This window comes from Pristiophorus japonicus, unplaced genomic scaffold (assembly GCF_044704955.1).
Source record: "Pristiophorus japonicus isolate sPriJap1 unplaced genomic scaffold, sPriJap1.hap1 HAP1_SCAFFOLD_1195, whole genome shotgun sequence".
NCBI lineage: Eukaryota > Metazoa > Chordata > Chondrichthyes > Pristiophoridae > Pristiophorus > Pristiophorus japonicus.
In genome coordinates, this window is record NW_027250859.1 from 70,263 (window position 1) to 93,395 (window position 23,133).

The following is a 23,133-nucleotide window of genomic DNA, read 5'->3' on the forward strand; positions in this document are numbered from 1 at the left end:
GAGTGTGTCAGAGCCTGGGGTGTGTGTGAGTGTGTCAGAGCTCGTGGTGTGAGTGTGTCAGAGCTCGGGTTGTGAGTGTGGCAGAGCTCGGGGTGAGTGTGTCAGAGCTCGGGGTGTGAGTGTGGCAGAGCTCGGGGTGTGAGTGTGGCAGAGCTCGGGGTGTGAGTGTGGCAGAGCTCGGGGTGTGAGTGTGGCAGAGCTTGGGGTGTGAGTGTGTGTGCCAGAGCTCGGGGTGTGAGTGTGTCAAAGCTCGTGGTGAGTGTGTCAGAGCTCGGGGTGTGAGTGTGTGGCAGAACTCGGGTTGTAAGTGTGTCAGAGCTCGGGGTGTGAGTGTGGCAGAGCTCTGGGTGTGAGTGTGTCAGAGCTCGGGGTGAGTGTGTCAGAGCTCGGGGTATGAGTGTGTCAGAGTTCGAGGTGTGAGTGTGTCAGAGCTCGAGGTGTGAGTGTGTCAGAGCTCGAGGTGTGGGTGTGTCAGAGCTCAGGGTGTGAGTGTGGCAGAGCTCGTGGTGAGTGTGTCAGAGCTTGGGGTGTGAGTGTGTCAGAGCTCGGGGGTGTGTGTGAGTGTGTCAGGGCCTGGGGGTGTGAGTGTGTCAGAGCTCGGGGGTGTGAGTGTGTCAGAGCTCGGGGGTGTGAGTGTGTCAGAGCTCGGGGGTGTGAGTGTGTCAGAGTTCGGGGTATTGAGTGTGTCAGAGCGCGGGGCGTGTGTGTGAGTGTGTCAGAGCTCGGGGCGTGCGTGTGAGTGTGTCAGAGCTCGGGGCGTGCGTGTGAGTGTGTCAGAGCTCGGGTTGTGAGTGTGTCAGAGCTCGGCGTGTGAGTGTGTCAGAGCTCGGGATGTGAGTGTGTCAGAGCCTGGGGTGTGTGTGAGTGTGTCAGAGCTTGTGGTGTGAGTGTGTCAGAGCGCGGGGTGTGAGTGTGTCAGAGCGCGGGGTGTGAGTGTGTCAGAGCTCGGGGTGTGAGTGTGTCAGAGCTCGGGGTGTGAGTGTGTCAGAGCTCGGGGTGTGAGTGTGTCAGAGCTCGGGGTGTGAGTGTGGCAGAGCTCGTGGTGAGTGTGTCAGAGCTCGTGGTAAGTGTGTCAGAGCTTGTGGTGTGTGTGTCAGAGCCCGGGGTCTGAGTGAGTGTGTCAGAGCTCGGGGTGTGAGTCTGTCAGAGCTCATGGTGAGTGTGTCAGAGCTCGGGGTGTGAGTGTGTCAGAGTGCGGGGTGTCTGTGTGAGTGTGCCAGAGCTCGGGGTGTGATTGTGTCAGAGCTCGGGAAGTGATTGTGTCAGATCTCGGTCTGTGTGTTTGAGTGTGTCAGAGCCCGGGTGTGAGTGTGTCAGAGCTCGGTGGTGTGTGTGAGTGTGTCAGAGTCTGGGGGCGTGAGTGTGTCAGAGCTCGGGTTGTGAGTGTGTCAGAGCTCAGCGTGTGAGTGTGTCAGAGCTCGGGATGTGAGTGTGTCAGAGCTCAGGATGTGAGTGTGTCAGAGCCTGGGAGGTGTGTGAGTGTGTCAGAGCTCGTGGTGTGAGTGTGTCAGAGCTCGGGTTGTGAGTGTGTCAGAGCTCGGGTTGTGAGTGTGTCAGAGCTCGGGGTGTGAGTGTGTCAGAGCTCGGGGTGTGAGTGTGTCAGAGCTCGGGGTGTGAGTGTGTCAGAGCTCGGGGCGTGAGTGTGAGTGTGTCAGAGCTCAGGTTGTGAGTGTGTCAGAGCTCAGCGTGTGAGTGTGTCAGAGCTCGGGATGTGAGTGTGTCAGAGCCTGGGGTGTGTGTGAGTGTGTCAGAGCTCGGGGTGTGAGTGTGTCAGAGCTCGGGGTGTGAGTGTGTCAGAGCTCGGGGTGTGAGTGTGTCAGAGCTCGGGTTGTGAGTGTGTCAGAGCTCAGCGTGTGAGTGTGTCAGAGCTCGGGATGTGAGTGTGTCAGAGCTCGGGATGTGAGTGTGTCAGAGCCTGGGGTGTGTGTGAGTGTGTCAGAGCTCGTGGTGTGAGTGTGTCAGAGCTCGGGTTGTGAGTGTGGCAGAGCTCGGGTGAGTGTGTCAGAGCTCGGGGTGTGAGTGTGTCAGAGCTCGGGGTGTGAGTGTGGCAGAGCTCGGTGTGTGAGTGTGGCAGAGCTCGGTGTGTGAGTGTGGCAGAGCTCTGGGTGTGAGTGTGGCAGAGCTCGGGGTGTGAGTGTGTCAAAGCTCGTGGTGAGTGTGTCAGAGCTCGGGGTGTGAGTGTGTGGCAGAACTCGGGTTGTAAGTGTGTCAGAGCTCGGGGTGTGAGTGTGGCAGAGCTCTGGGTGTGAGTGTGTCAGAACTCGGGGTGAGTGTGTCAGAGCTCGGGGTATGAGTGTGTCAGAGTTCGAGGTGTGAGTGTGTCAGAGCTCGAGGTGTGAGTGTGTCAGAGCTCGGGGTGTGGGTGTGTCAGAGCTCGGGGGTGTGAGTGTGGCAGAGTTCGGGGTATTGAGTGTGTCAGAGCGCGGGGCGTGTGTGTGAGTGTGTCAGAGCTCGGGGCGTGCGTGTGAGTGTGTCAGCTCGGGGCGTGCGTGTGTCAGAGCTCCGGTTGTGAGTGTGGCAGAGCTCGGGGTGAGTGTGTCAGAGCTCGGGGTGTGAGTGTGTCAGAGCTCGGGGTGTGAGTGTGTCAGAGCTCGGGGTGTGAGTGTGTCAGAGCTCAGCGTGTGAGTGTGTCAGAGCTCGGGATGTGAGTGTGTCAGAGCCTGGGGTGTGTGTGAGTGTGTCAGAGCTCGGGGTGTGAGTGTGTCAGAGCTCAGCGTGTGAGTGTGTCAGAGCTCGGGATGTGAGTGTGTCAGAGCTCGGGATGTGAGTGTGTCAGAGCCTGGGGTGTGTGTGAGTGTGTCAGAGCTCGTGGTGTGAGTGTGTCAGAGCTCGGGTTGTGAGTGTGGCAGAGCTCGGGGTGAGTGTGTCAGAGCTCGGGGTGTGAGTGTGTCAGAGCTCGGGGTGTGAGTGTGTCAGAGCTCGGGGTGTGAGTGTGTCAGAGCTCGGGGTGTGAGTGTGGCAGAGCTCGGGGTGTGAGTGTGGCAGAGCTCGGGGTGTGAGTGTGGCAGAGCTCGGGGTGTGAGTGTGGCAGAGCTTGGGGTGTGAGTGTGTGTGCCAGAGCTCGGGGTGTGAGTGTGTCAAAGCTCGTGGTGAGTGTGTCAGAGCTCGGGGTGTGAGTGTGTGGCAGAACTCGGGTTGTAAGTGTGTCAGAGCTCGGGGTGTGAGTGTGGCAGAGCTCTGGGTGTGAGTGTGTCAGAGCTCGGGGTGAGTGTGTCAGAGCTCGGGGTATGAGTGTGTCTGAGTTCGAGGTGTGAGTGTGTCAGAGCTCGAGGTGTGAGTGTGTCAGAGCTCGAGGTGTGAGTGTGTCAGAGCTCAGGGTGTGAGTGTGGCAGAGCTCGTGGTGAGTGTGTCAGAGCTTGGGGTGTGAGTGTGTCAGAGCTCGGGGGTGTGTGTGAGTGTGTCAGGGCCTGGGGGTGTGAGTGTGTCAGAGCTCGGGGGTGTGAGTGTGTCAGAGCTCGGGGGTGTGAGTGTGTCAGAGCTCGGGGGTGTGAGTGTGTCAGAGTTCGGGGTATTGAGTGTGTCAGTGTGTCAGAGCTCGGGGCGTGCGTGTGAGTGTGTCAGAGCTCGGGGCGTGCGTGTGAGTGTGTCAGAGCTCGGGTTGTGAGTGTGTCAGAGCTCGGCGTGTGAGTGTGTCAGAGCTCGGGATTTGAGTGTGTCAGAGCTCGGGGTGTGAGTGTGGCAGAGCTCGGGGTGTGAGTGTGGCAGAGCTCGGGGTGTGAGTGTGGCAGAGCTCGGGATGTGAGTGTGTCAGAGCTCGGGATGTGAGTGTGTCAGAGCCTGGGGTGTGTGTGAGTGTGTCAGAGCGCGTGGTGTGAGTGTGTCAGAGCTCGGGTTGTGAGTGTGGCAGAGCTCGGGGTGAGTGTGTCAGAGCTCGGGGTGTGAGTGTGTCAGAGCTCGGGGTGTGAGTGTGGCAGAGCTCGGGGTGTGAGTGTGGCAGAGCTCGGGGTGTGAGTGTGGCAGAGCTCGGGGTGTGAGTGTGGCAGAGCTCGGGGTGTGAGTGTGGCAGAGCTCGGCGTGTGAGTGTGTGTGCCAGAGCTCGGGGTGTGAGTGTGTCAAAGCTCGTGGTGAGTGTGGCAGAGCTCGGGGTGTGAGTGTGTGGCAGAACTCGGGTTGTAAGTGTGTCAGAGCTCGGGGTGTGAGTGTGGCAGAGCTCTGGGTGTGAGTGTGTCAGAGCTCGGGGTGAGTGTGTCAGAGCTCGGGGTATGAGTGTGTCAGAGTTCGAGGTGTGAGTGTGTCAGAGCTCGAGGTGTGAGTGTGTCAGAGCTCGAGGTGAGTGTGTCAGAGCTCAGGGTGTGAGTGTGGCAGAGTTCGTGGTGAGTGTGTCAGAGCTTGGGGTGTGAGTGTGTCAGAGCTCGGGGGTGTGTGTGAGTGTGTCAGGGCCTGGGGGTGTGAGTATGTCAGAGCTCGGGGGTGTGAGTGTGTCAGAGCTCGGGGGTGTGAGTGTGTCAGAGCTCGGGGGTGTGAGTGTGTCAGAGTTCGGGGTATTGAGTGTGTCAGAGCGCGGGGCGTGTGTGTGAGTGTGTCAGAGCTCGGGGCGTGCGTGTGAGTGTGTCAGAGCTCGTGGTGAGTGTGTCAGAGCTCGGCTTGTGAGTGTGTGTGGCAGAGCTCGGGGTGTGAGTGTGTCAGAGCTCGTGGTGAGTGTGTCAGAGCTCGGGGTGCGAGTGTGTGGCAGAACTCGGGTTGTAAGTGTGTCAGAGCTCGGGGTGTGAGTGTGGCAGAGCTCGGGGTGTGAGTGTGGCAGAGCTCGGGGTGTGAGTGTGTCAGAGCTCAGGGTGTGAGTGTGGCAGAGCTCGGGGTGTGATTGTGTCAGAGCTCGGGATGTGAGTGTGTCAGAGCTCGGTCTGTGTGTTTGAGTGTGTCAGAGCTCGGGTGTGAGTGTGGCAGAGCTCATGGTGAGTGTGTCAGAGCTCGGGGTGTGAGTGTGTCAGAGCGCGGGGTGTCTGTGTGAGTGTGCCAGAGCTCGGGGTGTGATTGTGTCAGAGCTCGGGAAGTGATTGTGTCAGATCTCGGTCTGTGTGTTTGAGTGTGTCAGAGCTCGGGTGTGAGTGTGTCAGAGCTCGGGGGTGTGTGTGAGTGTGTCAGAGTCTGGGGGTGTGAGTGTGTCAGAGCTCGGGGGTGTGAGTGTGTCAGAGTTCGGGGCGTGAGTGTGTCAGAGCTCGGGGCATGTGTGTGAGTGTGTCAGAGCTCGGGTTGTGAGTGTGTCAGAGCTCAGCGTGTGAGTGTGTCAGAGCTCGGGATGTGAGTGTGTCAGAGCTCGGGATGTGAGTGTGTCAGAGCTCGGGATGTGAGTGTGGCAGAGCCTGGGGGGTGTGTGAGTGTGTCAGAGCTCGTGGTGTGAGTGTGTCAGAGCTCGGGTTGTGAGTGTGTCAGAGCTCGGGGCATGTGTGTGAGTGTGTCAGAGCTCGGGTTGTGAGTGTGTCAGAGCTCAGCGTGTGAGTGTGTCAGAGCTCGGGATGTGAGTGTGTCAGAGCTCGGGATGTGAGTGTGTCAGAGCCTGGGGGGTGTGTGAGTGTGTCAGAGCTCGTGGTGTGAGTGTGTCAGAGCTCGGGTTGTGAGTGTGTCAGAGCTCGGGTTGTGAGTGTGGCAGAGCTCGGGGTGAGTGTGTCAGAGCTCGGGGTGTGAGTGTGTCAGAGCTCGGGGTGTGAGTGTGTCAGAGCTCGGGGTGTGAGTGTGTCAGAGCTCGGGGTGTGAGTGTGTCAGAGCTCGGGGTGTGAGTGTGTCAGAGCTCGGGGCATGTGTGTGAGTGTGTCAGAGCTCGGGTTGTGAGTGTGTCAGAGCTCAGCGTGTGAGTGTGTCAGAGCTCGGGATGTGAGTGTGTCAGAGCCTGGGGTGTGTGTGAGTGTGTCAGAGCTCGTGGTGAGTGTGTCAGAGCTCGGGGTGTGAGTGTGTCAGAGCTCGGGGTGTGAGTGTGTCAGAGCTCGGGTTGTGAGTGTGTCAGAGCTCAGCGTGTGAGTGTGTCAGAGCTCGGGATGTGAGTGTGTCAGAGCTCGGGATGTGAGTGTGTCAGAGCCTGGGGTGTGTGTGAGTGTGTCAGAGCGCGTGGTGTGAGTGTGTCAGAGCTCGGGTTGTGAGTGTGGCAGAGCTCGGGGTGAGTGTGCCAGAGCTCGGGGTGTGAGTGTGTCAAAGCTCGTGGTGAGTGTGGCAGAGCTCGGGGTGTGAGTGTGTGGCAGAACTCGGGTTGTAAGTGTGTCAGAGCTCGGGGTGTGAGTGTGGCAGAGCTCTGGGTGTGAGTGTGTCAGAGCTCGGGGTGAGTGTATCAGAGCTCGGGGTATGAGTGTGTCAGAGTTCGAGGTGTGAGTGTGTCAGAGCTCGAGGTGTGAGTGTGTCAGAGCTCGAGGTGTGGGTGTGTCAGAGCTCAGGGTGTGAGTGTGGCAGAGCTCGTGGTGAGTGTGTCAGAGCTTGGGGTGTGAGTGTGTCAGAGCTCGGGATGTGAGTGTGTCAGAGCCTGGGGTGTGTGTGAGTGTGTCAGAGCTCGGGGTGTGAGTGTGTCAGAGCTCGGGGTGTGAGTGTGTCAGAGCTCAGCGTGTGAGTGTGTCAGAGCTCGGGATGTGAGTGTGTCAGAGCCTGGGGTGTGTGTGAGTGTGTCAGAGCTCGGGGTGTGAGTGTGTCAGAGCTCGGGGTGTGAGTGTGTCAGAGCTCGGGGTGTGAGTGTGTCAGAGCTCGGGGTGTGAGTGTGTCAGAGCTCGGGTTGTGAGTGTGTCAGAGCTCAGCGTGTGAGTGTGTCAGAGCTCGGGATGTGAGTGTGTCAGAGCCCGGGATGTGAGTGTGTCAGAGCCTGGGGTGTGTGTGAGTGTGTCAGAGCGCGTGGTGTGAGTGTGGCAGAGCTCGGGGTGAGTGTGTCAGAGCTCGGGGTGTGAGTGTGGCAGAGCTCGGGGTGTGAGTGTGGCAGAGCTCGGGGTGTGAGTGTGGCAGAGCTCGGGGTGTGAGTGTGGCAGAGCTCGGGGTGTGAGTGTGGCAGAGCTCGGCGTGTGAGTGTGTGTGCCAGAGCTCGGGGTGTGAGTGTGTCAAAGCTCGTGGTGAGTGTGGCAGAGCTCGGGGTGTGAGTGTGTGGCAGAACTCGGGTTGTAAGTGTGTCAGAGCTCGGGGTGTGAGTGTGTCAGAGCTCGGGTTGTGAGTGTGTCAGAGCTCAGCGTGTGAGTGTGTCAGAGCTCGGGATGTGAGTGTGTCAGAGCTCGGGATGTGAGTGTGTCAGAGCCTGGGGTGTGTGTGAGTGTGTCAGAGCGCGTGGTGTGAGTGTGTCAGAGCTCGGGTTGTGAGTGTGGCAGAGCTCGGGGTGAGTGTGTCAGAGCTCGGGGTGTGAGTGTGTCAGAGCTCGGGGTGTGAGTGTGGCAGAGCTCGGGGTGTGAGTGTGGCAGAGCTCGGGGTGTGAGTGTGGCAGAGCTCGGGGTGTGAGTGTGGCAGAGCTCGGCGTGTGAGTGTGTGTGCCAGAGCTCGGGGTGTGAGTGTGTCAAAGCTCGTGGTGAGTGTGGCAGAGCTCGGGGTGTGAGTGTGTGGCAGAACTCGGGTTGTAAGTGTGTCAGAGCTCGGGGTGTGAGTGTGGCAGAGCTCTGGGTGTGAGTGTGTCAGAGCTCGGGGTGTGAGTGTGGCAGAGCTCGGGGTGTGAGTGTGGCAGAGCTCGGCGTGTGAGTGTGTGTGCCAGAGCTCGGGGTGTGAGTGTGTCAAAGCTCGTGGTGAGTGTGGCAGAGCTCGGGGTGTGAGTGTGTGGCAGAACTCGGGTTGTAAGTGTGTCAGAGCTCGGGGTGTGAGTGTGGCAGAGCTCTGGGTGTGAGTGTGTCAGAGCTCGGGGTGAGTGTGTCAGAGCTCGGGGTATGAGTGTGTCAGAGTTCGAGGTGTGAGTGTGTCAGAGTTCGAGGTGTGAGTGTGTCAGAGCTCGAGGTGTGAGTGTGTCAGAGCTCGAGGTGAGTGTGTCAGAGCTCAGGGTGTGAGTGTGGCAGAGTTCGTGGTGAGTGTGTCAGAGCTTGGGGTGTGAGTGTGTCAGAGCTCGGGGGTGTGTGTGAGTGTGTCAGGGCCTGGGGGTGTGAGTATGTCAGAGCTCGGGGGTGTGAGTGTGTCAGAGCTCGGGGGTGTGAGTGTGTCAGAGCTCGGGGGTGTGAGTGTGTCAGAGTTCGGGGTATTGAGTGTGTCAGAGCGCGGGGCGTGCGTGTGAGTGTGTCAGAGCTCGGGGCGTGCGTGTGAGTGTGTCAGAGCTCGGGGCGTGCGTGTGAGTGTGTCAGAGCTCGGGTTGTGAGTGTGTCAGAGCTCGGCGTGTGAGTGTGTCAGAGCTCGGGATGTGAGTGTGTCAGAGCCTGGGGTGTGTGTGAGTGTGTCAGAGCTTGTGGTGTGAGTGTGTCAGAGCGCGGGGTGTGAGTGTGTCAGAGCGCGGGGTGTGAGTGTGGCAGAGCTCGGGGTGTGAGTGTGGCAGAGCTCGGGGTGTGAGTGTGGCAGAGCTCGGGGTGTGAGTGTGGCAGAGCTCGGGGTGTGAGTGTGTGTGCCAGAGGTCGGGGTGTGAGTGTGTCAGAGCTCGTGGTGTGAGTGTGTGGCAGAGCTCGTGGTGTGAGTGAGTGTGCCAGAGCTCGGGGTGTGAGTGTGTCAGAGCTCGTGGTGAGTGTGTCAGAGCTCGGGGTGCGAGTGTGTGGCAGAACTCGGGGTGTGAGTGTGTCAGAGCTCGGGGTGTGAGTGTGACAGAGCTCGGGGTGTGAGTGTGTCAGAGCTCGGGGTGTGAGTGTGTGTGCCAGAGCTCGGGGTGTGAGTGTGTCAGAGCTCGTGGTGTGAGTGTGTATCAGAGCTCGTGGTGTGAGTGTGTCAGAGCTCGGGGTGTGAGTGTGTCAGAGCTCGTGGTGAGTGTGTCAGAGCTCGGCTTGTGAGTGTGTGTGGCAGAGCTCGGGGTGTGAGTGTGTCAGAGCTCGTGGTGAGTGTGTCAGAGCTCGGGGTGCGAGTGTGTGGCAGAACTCGGGTTGTAAGTGTGTCAGAGCTCGGGGTGTGAGTGTGGCAGAGCTCGGGGTGTGAGTGTGGCAGAGCTCGGGGTGTGAGTGTGTCAGAGCTCAGGGTGTGAGTGTGGCAGAGCTCGGGGTGTGATTGTGTCAGAGCTCGGGATGTGAGTGTGTCAGAGCTCGGTCTGTGTGTTTGAGTGTGTCAGAGCTCGGGTGTGAGTGTGGCAGAGCTCATGGTGAGTGTGTCAGAGCTCGGGGTGTGAGTGTGTCAGAGCGCGGGGTGTCTGTGTGAGTGTGCCAGAGCTCGGGGTGTGATTGTGTCAGAGCTCGGGAAGTGATTGTGTCAGATCTCGGTCTGTGTGTTTGAGTGTGTCAGAGCTCGGGTGTGAGTGTGTCAGAGCTCGGGGGTGTGTGTGAGTGTGTCAGAGCTCAGCGTGTGAGTGTGTCAGAGCTCGGGATGTGAGTGTGGCAGAGCCTGGGGGGTGTGTGAGTGTGTCAGAGCTCGTGGTGTGAGTGTGTCAGAGCTCGGGTTGTGAGTGTGTCAGAGCTCGGGTTGTGAGTGTGTCAGAGCTCGGGGTGTGAGTGTGTCAGAGCTCGGGGTGTGAGTGTGTCAGAGCTCGGGGTGTGAGTGTGTCAGAGCTCGGGGTGTGAGTGTGTCAGAGCTCGGGGTGTGAGTGTGTCAGAGCTCGGGGCATGTGTGTGAGTGTGTCAGAGCTCGGGTTGTGAGTGTGTCAGAGCTCAGCGTGTGAGTGTGTCAGAGCTCGGGATGTGAGTGTGTCAGAGCCCGGGGTGTGTGTGAGTGTGTCAGAGCTCGGGGTGTGAGTGTGTCAGAGCTCGGGGTGTGAGTGTGTCAGAGCTCGGGTTGTGAGTGTGTCAGAGCTCAGCGTGTGAGTGTGTCAGAGCTCGGGATGTGAGTGTGTCAGAGCTCGGGATGTGAGTGTGTCAGAGCCTGGGGTGTGTGTGAGTGTGTCAGAGCTCGTGGTGTGAGTGTGTCAGAGCTCGGGTTGTGAGTGTGGCAGAGCTCGGGGTGAGTGTGTCAGAGCTCGGGGTGTGAGTGTGTCAGAGCTCGGGGTGTGAGTGTGGCAGAGCTCGGGGTGTGAGTGTGGCAGAGCTCGGGGTGTGAGTGTGGCAGAGCTCGGGGTGTGAGTGTGGCAGAGCTTGGGGTGTGAGTGTGTGTGCCAGAGCTCGGGGTGTGAGTGTGTCAAAGCTCGTGGTGAGTGTGTCAGAGCTCGGGGTGTGAGTGTGTGGCAGAACTCGGGTTGTAAGTGTGTCAGAGCTCGGGGTGTGAGTGTGGCAGAGCTCTGGGTGTGAGTGTGTCAGAGCTCGGGGTGAGTGTGTCAGAGCTCGGGGTATGAGTGTGTCAGAGTTCGAGGTGTGAGTGTGTCAGAGCTCGAGGTGTGAGTGTGTCAGAGCTCGAGGTGTGGGTGTGTCAGAGCTCAGGGTGTGAGTGTGGCAGAGCTCGTGGTGAGTGTGTCAGAGCTTGGGGTGTGAGTGTGTCAGAGCTCGGGGTGAGTGTATCAGAGCTCGGGGTATGAGTGTGTCAGAGTTCGAGGTGTGAGTGTGTCAGAGCTCGAGGTGTGAGTGTGTCAGAGCTCGAGGTGTGGGTGTGTCAGAGCTCAGGGTGTGAGTGTGGCAGAGCTCGTGGTGAGTGTGTCAGAGCTTGGGGTGTGAGTGTGTCAGAGCTCGGGATGTGAGTGTGTCAGAGCCTGGGGTGTGTGTGAGTGTGTCAGAGCTCGGGGTGTGAGTGTGTCAGAGCTCGGGGTGTGAGTGTGTCAGAGCTCAGCGTGTGAGTGTGTCAGAGCTCGGGATGTGAGTGTGTCAGAGCCTGGGGTGTGTGTGAGTGTGTCAGAGCTCGGGGTGTGAGTGTGTCAGAGCTCGGGGTGTGAGTGTGTCAGAGCTCGGGGTGTGAGTGTGTCAGAGCTCGGGGTGTGAGTGTGTCAGAGCTCGGGTTGTGAGTGTGTCAGAGCTCAGCGTGTGAGTGTGTCAGAGCTCGGGATGTGAGTGTGTCAGAGCCCGGGATGTGAGTGTGTCAGAGCCTGGGGTGTGTGTGAGTGTGTCAGAGCGCGTGGTGTGAGTGTGGCAGAGCTCGGGGTGAGTGTGGCAGAGCTCGGGGTGTGAGTGTGTCAGAGCTCGGGGTGTGAGTGTGGCAGAGCTCGGGGTGTGAGTGTGGCAGAGCTCGGGGTGTGAGTGTGGCAGAGCTCGGGGTGTGAGTGTGGCAGAGCTCGGGGTGTGAGTGTGGCAGAGCTCGGCGTGTGAGTGTGTGTGCCAGAGCTCGGGGTGTGAGTGTGTCAAAGCTCGTGGTGAGTGTGGCAGAGCTCGGGGTGTGAGTGTGTGGCAGAACTCGGGTTGTAAGTGTGTCAGAGCTCGGGGTGTGAGTGTGTCAGAGCTCGGGTTGTGAGTGTGTCAGAGCTCAGCGTGTGAGTGTGTCAGAGCTCGGGATGTGAGTGTGTCAGAGCTCGGGATGTGAGTGTGTCAGAGCCTGGGGTGTGTGTGAGTGTGTCAGAGCGCGTGGTGTGAGTGTGTCAGAGCTCGGGTTGTGAGTGTGGCAGAGCTCGGGGTGAGTGTGTCAGAGCTCGGGGTGTGAGTGTGTCAGAGCTCGGGGTGTGAGTGTGGCAGAGCTCGGGGTGTGAGTGTGGCAGAGCTCGGGGTGTGAGTGTGGCAGAGCTCGGGGTGTGAGTGTGGCAGAGCTCGGCGTGTGAGTGTGTGTGCCAGAGCTCGGGGTGTGAGTGTGTCAAAGCTCGTGGTGAGTGTGGCAGAGCTCGGGGTGTGAGTGTGTGGCAGAACTCGGGTTGTAAGTGTGTCAGAGCTCGGGGTGTGAGTGTGGCAGAGCTCTGGGTGTGAGTGTGTCAGAGCTCGGGGTGTGAGTGTGGCAGAGCTCGGGGTGTGAGTGTGGCAGAGCTCGGCGTGTGAGTGTGTGTGCCAGAGCTCGGGGTGTGAGTGTGTCAAAGCTCGTGGTGAGTGTGGCAGAGCTCGGGGTGTGAGTGTGTGGCAGAACTCGGGTTGTAAGTGTGTCAGAGCTCGGGGTGTGAGTGTGGCAGAGCTCTGGGTGTGAGTGTGTCAGAGCTCGGGGTGAGTGTGTCAGGGCTCGGGGTATGAGTGTGTCAGAGTTCGAGGTGTGAGTGTGTCAGAGTTCGAGGTGTGAGTGTGTCAGAGCTCGAGGTGTGAGTGTGTCAGAGCTCGAGGTGAGTGTGTCAGAGCTCAGGGTGTGAGTGTGGCAGAGTTCGTGGTGAGTGTGTCAGAGCTTGGGGTGTGAGTGTGTCAGAGCTCGGGGGTGTGTGTGAGTGTGTCAGGGCCTGGGGGTGTGAGTATGTCAGAGCTCGGGGGTGTGAGTGTGTCAGAGCTCGGGGGTGTGAGTGTGTCAGAGCTCGGGGGTGTGAGTGTGTCAGAGTTCGGGGTATTGAGTGTGTCAGAGCGCGGGGCGTGCGTGTGAGTGTGTCAGAGCTCGGGGCGTGCGTGTGAGTGTGTCAGAGCTCGGGGCGTGCGTGTGAGTGTGTCAGAGCTCGGGGCGTGCGTGTGAGTGTGTCAGAGCTCGGGTTGTGAGTGTGTCAGAGCTCGGCGTGTGAGTGTGTCAGAGCTCGGGATGTGAGTGTGTCAGAGCCTGGGGTGTGTGTGAGTGTGTCAGAGCTTGTGGTGTGAGTGTGTCAGAGCGCGGGGTGTGAGTGTGTCAGAGCGCGGGGTGTGAGTGTGGCAGAGCTCGGGGTGTGAGTGTGGCAGAGCTCGGGGTGTGAGTGTGGCAGAGCTCGGGGTGTGAGTGTGGCAGAGCTCGGGGTGTGAGTGTGTGTGCCAGAGGTCGGGGTGTGAGTGTGTCAGAGCTCGTGGTGTGAGTGTGTGGCAGAGCTCGTGGTGTGAGTGAGTGTGCCAGAGCTCGGGGTGTGAGTGTGTCAGAGCTCGTGGTGAGTGTGTCAGAGCTCGGGGTGCGAGTGTGTGGCAGAACTCGGGGTGTGAGTGTGTCAGAGCTCGGGGTGTGAGTGTGACAGAGCTCGGGGTGTGAGTGTGTCAGAGCTCGGGGTGTGAGTGTGTGTGCCAGAGCTCGGGGTGTGAGTGTGTCAGAGCTCGTGGTGTGAGTGTGTATCAGAGCTCGTGGTGTGAGTGTGTCAGAGCTCGGGGTGTGAGTGTGTCAGAGCTCGTGGTGAGTGTGTCAGAGCTCGGCTTGTGAGTGTGTGTGGCAGAGCTCGGGGTGTGAGTGTGTCAGAGCTCGTGGTGAGTGTGTCAGAGCTCGGGGTGCGAGTGTGTGGCAGAACTCGGGTTGTAAGTGTGTCAGAGCTCGGGGTGTGAGTGTGGCAGAGCTCGGGGTGTGAGTGTGGCAGAGCTCGGGGTGTGATTGTGTCAGAGCTCAGGGTGTGAGTGTGGCAGAGCTCGGGGTGTGATTGTGTCAGAGCTCGGGATGTGAGTGTGTCAGAGCTCGGTCTGTGTGTTTGAGTGTGTCAGAGCTCGGGTGTGAGTGTGGCAGAGCTCATGGTGAGTGTGTCAGAGCTCGGGGTGTGAGTGTGTCAGAGCGCGGGGTGTCTGTGTGAGTGTGCCAGAGCTCGGGGTGTGATTGTGTCAGAGCTCGGGAAGTGATTGTGTCAGATCTCGGTCTGTGTGTTTGAGTGTGTCAGAGCTCGGGTGTGAGTGTGTCAGAGCTCGGGGGTGTGTGTGAGTGTGTCAGAGCTCAGCGTGTGAGTGTGTCAGAGCTCGGGATGTGAGTGTGGCAGAGCCTGGGGGGTGTGTGAGTGTGTCAGAGCTCGTGGTGTGAGTGTGTCAGAGCTCGGGTTGTGAGTGTGTCAGAGCTCGGGTTGTGAGTGTGTCAGAGCTCGGGGTGTGAGTGTGTCAGAGCTCGGGGTGTGAGTGTGTCAGAGCTCGGGGTGTGAGTGTGTCAGAGCTCGGGGTGTGAGTGTGTCAGAGCTCGGGGTGTGAGTGTGTCAGAGCTCGGGGCATGTGTGTGAGTGTGTCAGAGCTCGGGTTGTGAGTGTGTCAGAGCTCAGCGTGTGAGTGTGTCAGAGCTCGGGATGTGAGTGTGTCAGAGCCCGGGGTGTGTGTGAGTGTGTCAGAGCTCGGGGTGTGAGTGTGTCAGAGCTCGGGGTGTGAGTGTGTCAGAGCTCGGGGTGTGAGTGTGTCAGAGCTCGGGTTGTGAGTGTGTCAGAGCTCAGCGTGTGAGTGTGTCAGAGCTCGGGATGTGAGTGTGTCAGAGCTCGGGATGTGAGTGTGTCAGAGCCTGGGGTGTGTGTGAGTGTGTCAGAGCTCGTAGTGTGAGTGTGTCAGAGCTCGGGTTGTGAGTGTGGCAGAGCTCGGGGTGAGTGTGTCAGAGCTCGGGGTGTGAGTGTGTCAGAGCTCGGGGTGTGAGTGTGGCAGAGCTCGGGGTGTGAGTGTGGCAGAGCTCGGGGTGTGAGTGTGGCAGAGCTCGGGGTGTGAGTGTGGCAGAGCTTGGGGTGTGAGTGTGTGTGCCAGAGCTCGGGGTGTGAGTGTGTCAAAGCTCGTGGTGAGTGTGTCAGAGCTCGGGGTGTGAGTGTGTGGCAGAACTCGGGTTGTAAGTGTGTCAGAGCTCGGGGTGTGAGTGTGGCAGAGCTCTGGGTGTGAGTGTGTCAGAGCTCGGGGTGAGTGTGTCAGAGCTCGGGGTATGAGTGTGTCAGAGTTCGAGGTGTGAGTGTGTCAGAGCTCGAGGTGTGAGTGTGTCAGAGCTCGAGGTGTGGGTGTGTCAGAGCTCAGGGTGTGAGTGTGGCAGAGCTCGTGGTGAGTGTGTCAGAGCTTGGGGTGTGAGTGTGTCAGAGCTCGGGGGTGTGTGTGAGTGTGTCAGGGCCTGGGGGTGTGAGTGTGTCAGAGCTCGTGGGTGTGAGTGTGTCAGAGCTCGGGGGTGTGAGTGTGTCAGAGCTCGGGGGTGTGAGTGTGTCAGAGTTCGGGGTATTGAGTGTGTCAGAGCGCGGGGCGTGTGTGTGAGTGTGTCAGAGCTCGGGGCGTGCGTGTGAGTGTGTCAGAGCTCGGGGCGTGCGTGTGAGTGTGTCAGAGCTCGGGTTGTGAGTGTGTCAGAGCTCGGCGTGTGAGTGTGTCAGAGCTCGGGATGTGAGTGTGTCAGAGCCTGGGGTGTGTGTGAGTGTGTCAGAGCTTGTGGTGTGAGTGTGTCAGAGCGTGGGGTGTGAGTGTGTCAGAGCGCGGGGTGTGAGTGTGTCAGAGCTCGGGGTGTGAGTGTGTCAGAGCTCGGGGTGTGAGTGTGTCAGAGCTCGGGGTGTGAGTGTGTCAGAGCTCGGGGTGTGAGTGTGTCAGAGCTCGGGGTGTGAGTGTGTCAGAGCTCGGGGCATGTGTGTGAGTGTGTCAGAGCTCGGGTTGTGCGTGTGTCAGAGCTCAGCGTGTGAGTGTGTCAGAGCTCGGGATGTGAGTGTGTCAGAGCCTGGGGTGTGTGTGAGTGTGTCAGAGCTCGGGGTGTGAGTGTGTCAGAGCTCGGGGTGTGAGTGTGTCAGAGCTCGGGGTGTGAGTGTGTCAGAGCTCGGGTTGTGAGTGTGTCAGAGCTCGGGATGTGAGTGTGTCAGAGCTCGGGATGTGAGTGTGTCAGAGCCTGGGGTGTGTGTGAGTGTGTCAGAGCTCGTGGTGTGAGTGTGTCAGAGCTCGGGTTGTGAGTGTGGCAGAGCTCGGGGTGAGTGTGTCAGAGCTCGGGGTGTGAGTGTGTCAGAGCTCGGGGTGTGAGTGTGGCAGAGCTCGGGGTGTGAGTGTGGCAGAGCTCGGGGTGTGAGTGTGGCAGAGCTTGGGGTGTGAGTGTGTGTGCCAGAGCTCGGGGTGTGAGTGTGTCAAAGCTCGTGGTGAGTGTGTCAGAGCTCGGGGTGTGAGTGTGTGGCAGAACTCGGGTTGTAAGTGTGTCAGAGCTCGGGGTGTGAGTGTGGCAGAGCTCTGGGTGTGAGTGTGTCAGAGCTCGGGGTGAGTGTGTCAGAGCTCGGGGTATGAGTGTGTCAGAGTTCGAGGTGTGAGTGTGTCAGAGCTCGAGGTGTGAGTGTGTCAGAGCTCGAGGTGTGGGTGTGTCAGAGCTCAGGGTGTGAGTGTGGCAGAGCTCGTGGTGAGTGTGTCAGAGCTTGGGGTGTGAGTGTGTCAGAGCTCGGGGGTGTGTGTGAGTGTGTCAGGGCCTGGGGGTGTGAGTGTGTCAGAGCTCGGGGGTGTGAGTGTGTCAGAGCTCGGGGGTGTGAGTGTGTCAGAGCTCGGGGGTGTGAGTGTGTCAGAGTTCGGGGTATTGAGTGTGTCAGAGCGCGGGGCGTGTGTGTGAGTGTGTCAGAGCTCGGGGCGTGCGTGTGAGTGTGTCAGAGCTCGGGGCGTGCGTGTGAGTGTGTCAGAGCTCGGGTTGTGAGTGTGTCAGAGCTCGGCGTGTGAGTGTGTCAGAGCTCGGGATGTGAGTGTGTCAGAGCCTGGGGTGTGTGTGAGTGTGTCAGAGCTTGTGGTGTGAGTGTGTCAGAGCGCGGGGTGTGAGTGTGTCAGAGCGCGGGGTGTGAGTGTGTCAGAGCTCGGGGTGTGAGTGTGTCAGAGCTCGGGGTGTGAGTGTGTCAGAGCTCGGGGTGTGAGTGTGTCAGAGCTCGGGGTGTGAGTGTGGCAGAGCTCGTGGTGAGTGTGTCAGAGCTCGTGGTAAGTGTGTCAGAGCTTGTGGTGTGTGTGTCAGAGCCCGGGGTCTGAGTGAGTGTGTCAGAGCTCGGGGTGTGAGTCTGTCAGAGCTCATGGTGAGTGTGTCAGAGCTCGGGGTGTGAGTGTGTCAGAGTGCGGGGTGTCTGTGTGAGTGTGCCAGAGCTCGGGGTGTGATTGTGTCAGAGCTCGGGAAGTGATTGTGTCAGATCTCGGTCTGTGTGTTTGAGTGTGTCAGAGCCCGGGTGTGAGTGTGTCAGAGCTCGGTGGTGTGTGTGAGTGTGTCAGAGTCTGGGGGCGTGAGTGTGTCAGAGCTCGGGTTGTGAGTGTGTCAGAGCTCAGCGTGTGAGTGTGTCAGAGCTCGGGATGTGAGTGTGTCAGAGCTCAGGATGTGAGTGTGTCAGAGCCTGGGAGGTGTGTGAGTGTGTCAGAGCTCGTGGTGTGAGTGTGTCAGAGCTCGGGTTGTGAGTGTGTCAGAGCTCGGGTTGTGAGTGTGTCAGAGCTCGGGGTGTGAGTGTGTCAGAGCTCGGGGTGTGAGTGTGTCAGAGCTCGGGGTGTGAGTGTGTCAGAGCTCGGGGCGTGAGTGTGAGTGTGTCAGAGCTCAGGTTGTGAGTGTGTCAGAGCTCAGCGTGTGAGTGTGTCAGAGCTCGGGATGTGAGTGTGTCAGAGCCTGGGGTGTGTGTGAGTGTGTCAGAGCTCGGGGTGTGAGTGTGTCAGAGCTCGGGGTGTGAGTGTGTCAGAGCTCGGGGTGTGAGTGTGTCAGAGCTCGGGTTGTGAGTGTGTCAGAGCTCAGCGTGTGAGTGTGTCAGAGCTCGGGATGTGAGTGTGTCAGAGCTCGGGATGTGAGTGTGGCAGAGCCTGGGGTGTGTGTGAGTGTGTCAGAGCTCGTGGTGTGAGTGTGTCAGAGCTCGGGTTGTGAGTGTGGCAGAGCTCGGGTGAGTGTGTCAGAGCTCGGGGTGTGAGTGTGTCAGAGCTCGGGGTGTGAGTGTGGCAGAGCTCGGTGTGTGAGTGTGGCAGAGCTCGGTGTGTGAGTGTGGCAGAGCTCTGGGTGTGAGTGTGGCAGAGCTCGGGGTGTGAGTGTGTCAAAGCTCGTGGTGAGTGTGTCAGAGCTCGGGGTGTGAGTGTGTGGCAGAACTCGGGTTGTAAGTGTGTCAGAGCTCGGGGTGTGAGTGTGGCAGAGCTCTGGGTGTGAGTGTGTCAGAACTCGGGGTGAGTGTGTCAGAGCTCGGGGTATGAGTGTGTCAGAGTTCGAGGTGTGAGTGTGTCAGAGCTCGAGGTGTGAGTGTGTCAGAGCTCGGGGTGTGGGTGTGTCAGAGCTCGGGGGTGTGAGTGTGGCAGAGTTCGGGGTATTGAGTGTGTCAGAGCGCGGGGCGTGTGTGTGAGTGTGTCAGAGCTCGGGGCGTGCGTGTGAGTGTGTCAGCTCGGGGCGTGCGTGTGTCAGAGCTCCGGTTGTGAGTGTGGCAGAGCTCGGGGTGAGTGTGTCAGAGCTCGGGGTGTGAGTGTGTCAGAGCTCGGGGTGTGAGTGTGTCAGAGCTCGGGGTGTGAGTGTGTCAGAGCTCGGGATGTGAGTGTGTCAGAGCCTGGGGTGTGTGTGAGTGTGTCAGAGCTCGGGGTGTGAGTGTGTCAGAGCTCGGGGTGTGAGTGTGTCAGAGCTCAGCGTGTGAGTGTGTCAGAGCTCGGGATGTGAGTGTGTCAGAGCCTGGGGTGTGTGTGAGTGTGTCAGAGCTCGGGGTGTGAGTGTGTCAGAGCTCAGCGTGTGAGTGTGTCAGAGCTCGGGATGTGAGTGTGTCAGAGCTCGGGATGTGAGTGTGTCAGAGCCTGGGGTGTGTGTGAGTGTGTCAGAGCTCGTGGTGTGAGTGTGTCAGAGCTCGGGTTGTGAGTGTGGCAGAGCTCGGGGTGAGTGTGTCAGAGCTCGGGGTGTGAGTGTGTCAGAGCTCGGGGTGTGAGTGTGTCAGAGCTCGGGGTGTGAGTGTGTCAGAGCTCGGGGTGTGAGTGTGGCAGAGCTCGGGGTGTGAGTGTGGCAGAGCTCGGGGTGTGAGTGTGGCAGAGCTCGGGGTGTGAGTGTGGCAGAGCTTGGGGTGTGAGTGTGTGTGCCAGAGCTCGGGGTGTGAGTGTGTCAAAGCTCGTGGTGAGTGTGTCAGAGCTCGGGGTGTGAGTGTGTGGCAGAACTCGGGTTGTAAGTGTGTCAGAGCTCGGGGTGTGAGTGTGGCAGAGCTCTGGGTGTGAGTGTGTCAGAGCTCGGGGTGAGTGTGTCAGAGCTCGGGGTATGAGTGTGTCTGAGTTCGAGGTGTGTGTGTCAGAGCTCGAGGTGTGAGTGTGTCAGAGCTCGAGGTGTGAGTGTGTCAGAGCTCAGGGTGTGAGTGTGGCAGAGCTCGTGGTGAGTGTGTCAGAGCTTGGGGTGTGAGTGTGTCAGAGCTCGGGGGTGTGTGTGAGTGTGTCAGGGCCTGGGGGTGTGAGTGTGTCAGAGCTCGGGGGTGTGAGTGTGTCAGAGCTCGGGGGTGTGAGTGTGTCAGAGCTCGGGGGTGTGAGTGTGTCAGAGTTCGGGGTATTGAGTGTGTCAGTGTGTCAGAGCTCGGGGCGTGCGTGTGAGTGTGTCAGAGCTCGGGGCGTGCGTGTGAGTGTGTCAGAGCTCGGGTTGTGAGTGTGTCAGAGCTCGGCGTGTGAGTGTGTCAGAGCTCGGGATTTGAGTGTGTCAGAGCTCGGGGTGTGAGTGTGGCAGAGCTCGGGGTGTGAGTGTGGCAGAGCTCGTGGTGTGAGTGTGGCAGAGCTCGGGGTGTGAGTGTGTCAGAGCTCGGGGTGTGAGTGTGTGTGCCAGAGGTCGGGGTGTGAGTGTGTCAGAGCTCGTGGTGTGAGTGTGTGGCAGAGCTCGTGGTGTGAGTGAGTGTGCCAGAGCTCGGGGTGTGAGTGTGTCAGAGCTCGTGGTGAGTGTGTCAGAGCTCGGGGTGCGAGTGTGTCAGAGCTCGGGGTGCGACTGTGTGGCAGAACTCGGGTTGTAAGTGTGTCAGAGCTCGGGGTGTGAGTGTGTCAGAGCTCGGGGTGTGAGTGTGGCAGAGCTCGTGGTGAGTGTGTCAGAGCTCGTGGTAAGCGTGTCAGAGCTTGTGGTGTGTGTGTCAGAGCCCGGGGTCTGAGTGAGTGTGTCAGAGCTCGGGGTGTGAGTGATTCAGAGCTCGGGGTGCGAGTCTGTCAGAGCTCATGGTGAGTGTGTCAGAGCTTGTGTTGTGAGTGTGTCGGAGCTCGGGGTGTGAGTGTGTCAGAGCTCGGGGTGTGAGTGTGTCAGAGCTAGGGGTGTGAGTGTGTCAGAGCTCGGGGTGTGAGTGTGTCAGAGCTCGGGGTGTGAGTGTGTCAGAGCTCGGGGTGTGTGTGTGAGTGTGTCAGAACTCGGGGTGTGTATGTGAGTGTGTCAAAGCCCGGGGTGTGTGTGAGTGTGTCAGCGCTCGGGGTGTGAGTGTGTCAGAGCTCGGGGTGTGAGTGTGTCAGAGCTCGGGGTGTGAGTGTGGCAGAGCTCGTGCTGTGAGTGTGTCAGAGCTTGCGGTGAGTGTGTCAGAGCTCGTGGTGTGAGTGTGTCAGAGCTCGGGGTGTGAGTGTGCCAGAGCTCGGGGTGTGAGTGTGTCAGAGCTCGGGGTGTGAGTGTGCCAGAGCTCGGGGTGTGAGTGTGTCAGGGCTCAGATGTGTGTGTGAGTGTGTCAGAGCTCGGGGTGTGAGTGTGCCAGAGCTCGGGGTGTGAGTGTGTCAGGGCTCAGATGTGTGCGTGAGTGTGTCAGGGTTCGGGGTGTGAGTGTGTCAGAGCTCGGGGTGTGAGTGTGCCAGAGCTCGGGGTGTGAGTGCGGCAGAGCTCGGGATGTGAGTGTGGCAGAGCTCGGGGTGTGAGTGTGTCAGAGCTTGGGGAGTGAGTGTGTCAGAGCTCATGGTGTGAGTGTGTCAGAGCTCATGGTGTGAGTGTGTCAGAGCTCATGGTGAGTGCGTGAGTGTGTCAGGGTTCGGGGTGTGAGTGTGTCAGAGCTCGGGGTGTGTGTATGATTGTGGCAGAGCTCGGGGTGTGAGTGTGGCAGAGCTCGGGATGTGAGTGTGGCAGAGCTCGGGGTGTGAGTGTGTCAGAGCTCGGGGTGTGAGTGTGTCAGAGCTCATGGTGAGTGGGTCAGAGCTCGGAGTGTGCCATGTGCGTGGCAGAGCTCGGGGTGAGTGTGTCAGAGCTCAGGGTGTGAGTGTGTCAGAGCTCGGGGTGTGAGTGTGTCAGAGCTCGCGGTGTGAGTGTGTCAGAGCTCGGGATGTGAGTGTGTCAGAGCTTGGGGTGTGAGTGTGTCAGAGCTCATGGTGTGAGTGTGTCAGAGCTCATGGTGAGTGCGTCAGACCTCGGGGTGTGAGTGTCAGAGCTCGGGGTGAGTGTGCCAGAGCTCGGGGTGTGAGTGTGTCAGAGCTCGGTGTGTGAGTGCGTCAGAGCTCATGGTGAGTGTGTCAGAGCTCGGAGTGTGCCGTGTGTGTGGCAGAGCTTGGGGTGTGAGTGTGTCAGAGCTCATGGTGAGTGTGTCAGAGCTCATGGTGAGTGTGTCAGAGCTCATGGTGAGTGTGTCAGAGCTCGTGGTGTGAGTGTGTCAGAGCTCGTGCTGTGAGTGTGTCAGAGCTCGTGGTGTGTGTGTAAGAGCTCGTGGTGTGTGTGTCAGAGCTCGGGTTCTGAGTGAGTGTGCCAGTGCTCGGGGAGTGAGTGTGTCAGAGCTCGGGGTGTGAGAGTGTGTGTCAGCTCGGGGTGTGAGAGTGTGTGTCAGAGCTCAGGGTTTGAGTGTGTCAGAGCTCGGGGTGTGAGTGTGTCAGAGCACGGGTGTGAGTGTGTCAGCTCGGGGTGTGAGTGTGTCAGAGCTCGGGGTGTGAGAGTGTGTCAGAGCTCGGGGTGTGAGTGTGTCAGAGCTCGGGGTGTGAGTGTGTCAGAGCTCGAGGTCTGAGTGTGTGTGGCAGTGCTCGGGGTGTGAGTGTGTCAGAGCTCGGGGTGTGAGAGTGTGTGTCAGAGCTCGGGGTGTGAGTGTGTCAGAGCTCGAGGTGTGAGTGTGTCAGAGCTCGGGGTGTGAGTGTGGGTCAGAACTCGGGGTGCAAGTGTGTCAGAGCTCGGGTTGTGAGTGTGTCAGAGCTCGGGGTGTGAGTGTGTGTCAGAGCTCGGGGTGTGAGTGTGCCAGGGCTCGGGGTGTGAGTGTGGGTCAGAGCTCGGGGTGTGAGTGTGCCAGGGCTCGGGGTGTGAGTGTGTCAGGGCTTGGGGTGTTAGTGTGTCAGAGCTCGGGGGTGAGTGTGTCAGAGCTCGGGGGTGAGTGTGTCAGAGCTCGGGGTGTGAGTGTGTCAGGGCTCGGGGGTGAGTGTGCCAGGGCTCGGGGGTGAGTGTGTCAGAGCTCGGGGTGTGAGTGTGTCAGGGCTCGGAGGTGAGTGTGTCAGAGCTCGGGGTGTGAGTGTGTCAGGGCTCGGGGGTGAGTGTGTCAGAGCTCGGGGTGTGAGTGTGTCAGGGCTCGGGAGTGAGTGTGTCAGGGCTCGGGGTGTGAGTGTGTCAGGGCTCGGGGGTGAGTGTGTCAGGGCTCGGGGTGTGAGTGTGTCAGAGCTCGGGGGTGAGTGTGTCAGGGCTCGGGGGTGAGTGTGTCAGGGCCCGGGGTGGCACTGGACTGATGTTCGGAATGAGTGGTTGAGTGGATTTTGATGAATTGTGTTTTTCTGAACCAGCGACCGGAACAAGCTGCCAATGATCCCTTGCCCAGCCTGAGCCCTCCCCCTTTGTCATGTTCGCTGCTGGGGAATTTCTAAACCTTGTCTCGATTCTGCAGCAGCAGCATCAGATGGCCAGGATCCTTCCCGAGGACAGAGAGGAAAAGGAGAAGGAAGTTGAGAAAGACGAGGAGAGGGAGGAGAGAGGGGAGAAGTTGGAGGAGAGCGAGAAGTACAAGGATGAACTGATGAGGTAAATGCAGCAACCTTCCTTCTGTCACTGACTGACCATTGAGTGACTGGCTCTGTTCAAGTAGTTTGAGACCTGAGTGTACGGCACCGCCAAATACTGATGGATTGTTAATCTTCCGATGTGGGAAACAGTGAATGCCTGAGCGTGTGGTGTGGGACTGGAGTCACGAGTAGGCCGGACTGGGTAAGGACGCAGATCCCTTCCCTCACGGCCCTCCGTGACACAGCTCGCTTCCTCGGTCCACACACACATGGCCACACCGTTAGCACATGGAACCTGCCTGTGGGTTGGGATGAGAGAAGGAGCGTTGTCCCCAGGGTCCTCGGCCAATGACACTGCCCACAGATGATGTGTCTGCTCTCACGTTGCAGTCTGTGCGATTGGGACAGGATTGGGATGTTGTGAATTGTCCCCTCAACACCCTCCCCTCTCCCCCTCCCCTCAACCCCCTCAACCCCCTCCCCTCAACCCCCTCCCCTCAACCACCTCCCCTCAACACCCTCCCCTCAACCCCCTCCCCTCAACACCCTCCCCTCAACACCCTCCCCTCAACACCCTCCCCTCAACACCCTCCCCTCAACACCCTCCCCTCAACACCCTCCCCTCTCCCCCTCCCCTCAACCCCCTCAACCCCCTCCCCTCAACCCCCTCCCCTCAACCCCCTCCCCTCTCCCCCTCCCCTCAACCCCCTCCCCTCAACCCCCTCCCCTCAACATCCTCCCCTCTCCC

General features: G+C 59.6%; 1 protein-coding gene across 1 annotated transcript in view; it reads left to right on the forward strand.

Moving 5' to 3' along the window:
* The window catches only part of LOC139242075 (nuclear receptor corepressor 2-like), a gene marked incomplete at both ends in the record, with an annotated part of 91,439 nt that extends 69,035 nt beyond the window's left edge, over window positions 1–22,404 (forward strand). Inside the window, one exon of the mRNA XM_070870224.1 lies at window positions 22,271–22,404. Within this exon, the coding sequence (XP_070726325.1) occupies window positions 22,271–22,404 (134 nt within the window). The remainder of the gene's footprint in view (window positions 1–22,270) is intronic.
* Window positions 22,405–23,133: the final 729 nt, after the last annotated feature.